General features: G+C 24.3%; 1 protein-coding gene across 1 annotated transcript; it reads right to left on the reverse strand.

Moving 5' to 3' along the window:
* Window positions 1-530: 530 nt before the first annotated feature.
* On the reverse strand, window positions 531-1,038 carry LOC128959796 (uncharacterized). Its single transcript, XM_054305810.1, has 2 exons — window positions 819-1,038; window positions 531-742 (listed from the first exon to the last, which is right to left on the reverse strand). The coding sequence occupies exons 1-2, from the start codon at window positions 916-918 to the stop codon at window positions 531-533; spliced, it is 312 nt and encodes a 103-aa protein (XP_054161785.1). The 5' UTR covers window positions 919-1,038.
* Between the last annotated feature and the right edge of the window lie 2,724 nt (window positions 1,039-3,762).

Below are 3,762 nucleotides of genomic sequence, written 5' to 3' on the forward strand. Positions count from 1 at the left end.
TACCAAAATAATAGTATATTAAAATATATTAAATATAAATATTAATAATACACAATTATTAACAAACAAACAAAAAATCAGTAAAAATACATATTTTGTAATATTTGTTTAATTATTTCTAATGAATTTATTATTATTATTATTATTATTATTATACATTATTAATCAATTTTTATATTAAATTAATTATGTAATTCAATTCAGTGAAATTTTATTTATTAATTTTGAAATTAAAAATTTTGATATAATATAAAGCATTTAAATTGCATTTACTAATTATGAAAATGTATACTACAGTAAAAACATTGTGCTTTTGAATGAAAAACAAAATAATAATAATAAGTGAATTATTTTTTTAAAAAAAGTCTATTTATCTATAGTTTATAGATAATTACTACACAAAAAAATCAATTTAAATTAATTAAAAATTAATTATAAAAATTTTGTAAAAATATTGATTTAGTGGCATCAGATAATTTTTATGTTTGTTAAATATATTATTATTATTATTATTATTATTGTCTTGACTTTTAGTTTCTGTTTGAGTTTCTGCCGCCACCACTACCTCTACCGCCAGCCCCACCACTACCCCCACCCCCACCACCGCTGCCGCTTCCCATTACTTTGCGTACACCATCGTAGGCACCCTTAGCCGTCATAAAGGCCTGTCCCGGTGGTGTCATTTTAGCCGCTGTTTTGGCTACACCCCAGGCCGCCTGACCAACTCGTCTCATATTTCCGCCTATAGATTTGCATTAGATATTAGATATAAATATTTATAAATTAAAAAAACAAAACAAAAATCTTATGGTAAGTACCTCCAGATTGCTGGCCACCACCTGACGAGCCTCCCTGTTGTTGACCGCAAGTTAGCTCACAAATGATAAGCAATACAAGCGCTGAGTATAGATATTTCATAATTATATTTATTTATTAATTAATTTTTGTTTTGTTTTGTTTTAAAGTATCTAAATCTTGAGGTAATAGATAGTTGGTATGTTATATACAGTATATAATAACAATTGACAACAACGACAACAACAAAAATAATATAATAAAAAAAATTATTTTTTTCTATTTATATTAAAACTATTTATATAGGATTTCGTTGGTTTACATCTTTTTTTTTTGTTGTTTACTAAAGTCTATGACTGTATTGTAATAAATACAGTATTTTTATGATAATTATATATTCAATTATTTTATAATATTGTATATATTTATATTTATAAACTAATATATGATTGAGTAATATGATTGATTACGATGATTGCTACAAAAAAATAGATATTTTTAATAATAATAATAATTATTATATATAATAATATACTTAATTAATCAACATTTTTTCAGTATATCAATGTTTATTTAGTAATTATACTAGGATAATTTTTTTGAAATAAAATTATTTATTTATTCAATATATATATAGAAATTATATGATATTTTTTGGTTGACAATAAAAAAAATATCCAATAATTTATTAATTGTGACACTCAATAATTATTATAATGTTTACTCTAAGTGAAATGTGATTGAATAAACTAAATAATTAAAAGTGACAACTATAATAAATATATAATTTTTTTAAATAATAATAATTTATTGATCTAGTAACTAATATATAATATTAAACTTATATATATATATATTTCTATACTATATATTAATAACAAGGTTATTTTATTATAGTTGTCAAATAACTAATAATAATAATAATAACCTTATAAATATTGTTACTGTATATAACTTTCTATGTATTAATAGTGTAAAAGCAAATATTTGCATTAAAAACAGTTGTTATAATTTTATGTAATTTAAAAACAACAAAATAATATTTTAGTAATATATATATACAGTACAAGTTCTATTAGCAGTAATAGACAAATAAAATATAATTAATAAAAATAACAAGTATTTAATTATGTTATTTAACAGAATATTCTTATATTAATAAGTAAACTTTATTTTTTATATTTTCAAAAAAAACAAACAAATTATTTATTTTATATTATATTAATTATGTTTAAAGAGATTTTTAAAGAAGTTTATTTACTTTAACAAAAAATATAGTAATAACTTTCAATTTATTATTTATTGATTTATATTGATTTATATTATATTTATATTGTTAATAATAAAAAACAAATTTATATTAAAAACATATAATATAATAGTAACTACAGTTACTACAGTAACTACAGTATTAATTACATATATAACATATTAAACAAAAATAATTTAAACAAATTTAAGATATAGTATTTAAAATTAGATGAATAAAATTATTGTGAATTATATTTAATTAATAAATAGCTAAATAAATTTATGATAAATTATTATATATACAATACAAATAAATCCACAAAAAAAAGTTTTCTAATGTAATTATAATAACAACAAGTTATACAACTTATATAAGCAAAAAATTATATAAATAAATGATAATAACAAAAATCAAATGTCGATTGCCGTTAGTACCGGTGCCGCAATCGCCGGAAATAGTCTGGTCACTGTTGCCAGCAAATTGACTTATAGACGACCTATTGGACAGTAATGCACCGAACGGTATGCGAGCCCATTGATGGTCGCAATCAATCAATTGGTCAACAGATCGGACTGTACACCGTAGTGAGTGCTGGTCACCAAATCGTATGCGACAGTATCGGCGATTTTGGCCAAAAAATAAAAACAATGATCTGTCGGCAAACACATTCATCGATGCCGTTGTCCTCGACAGGACATGTCGTTGTCGTCGTTGGTCACCTTTTTGTTTGCCGCCGTATTGATTGATAAACGTCAACAACTGGTTATCGTTGCTATTGTTGTCCACCACAGCGTCGGCCAAAGTGACCAACGGTTCAGGCGATAGCATAGCTTCAACATGAGTTAAATCAAACTTATAGACCGAATATTTCTGTCCAAACAAAAAGTATACTAAAACTTCCGACGGTTTGACTATTCCGCTGTCCGGTTGTCTAACAAATGCCGTGTCGAGTACTGTAGTATTTGGCCAATCGCGCCATTGGATTACATTTTGTGCCTCAATTTGTTCGTCGGGTGTCATCCGAGTCCAGTGATTACCCGAAATAACAATCAATTGATTGGCAAATCGTGTGTTCGGCGGAAACTGGAATACAGTATCGACGGGTACTTTGACCAGTGGTCCCCATTGGTTGTGTATAAATGTTGCCCGCGATTGTAGCCGAAACTGGTCATTCAATTGCCAATAGTAGCGATCGCTAAACGCATAGTACATAACTGTCTGGTTGTTGGTGTTGTCGTCAGCTATCAGCCGTACGATAGCATCCAAATTGTCGCACAAAGACATTGATTTATCGATGCAATTGACAATTAATATCATAATTGTTTGATTAATTAATATAATAGTTATTATTATTAATAATAACTCTCGTATAGACATTACTTATCCTAAAAAAATAAATAAAATCATATTTTATTTAAATGAATATTTTTATTGCAATTGAAAGCAAAAATTTTATTTAAATTAATTCCGTTAATAAAAATTAAATTATTATAACTAAAATTTAAATGTTTTTTTTTAAAATTCACGCGAAATTTGTTTGTTTGTTTAGTTTTAATAATATTTTTGTTTAGTTATATTTTATTTATATATTTTATATATATTTATAATTTATATATTTATTAATAGTAATCACCTGCTTATAATGTTTGCTGATTATGTATTACAAAAAAATAATAATTTAGCATCTATTGTATTAAAAATTTAATAATTTAATT

The sequence above is a fragment of the Oppia nitens genome, unplaced genomic scaffold (assembly GCF_028296485.1).
Source record: "Oppia nitens isolate AA-2021 unplaced genomic scaffold, nextdenovo-longstitch-racon4-pilon3 scaffold4_pilon_pilon_pilon, whole genome shotgun sequence".
Lineage (NCBI taxonomy): Eukaryota > Metazoa > Arthropoda > Arachnida > Sarcoptiformes > Oppiidae > Oppia > Oppia nitens.

Coding starts and splice junctions, on each gene's coding strand:
- LOC128959796 (XM_054305810.1), bottom strand. CDS start 918: ATGAAATATCTATACTCAGCGCTTGTATTGCTTATCATTTGTGAGCTA. Junction 743..818: donor TGGTGGCCAGCAATCTGGAG/GTACTTACCATA, acceptor GCAAATCTATAG/GCGGAAATATGAGACGAGTT.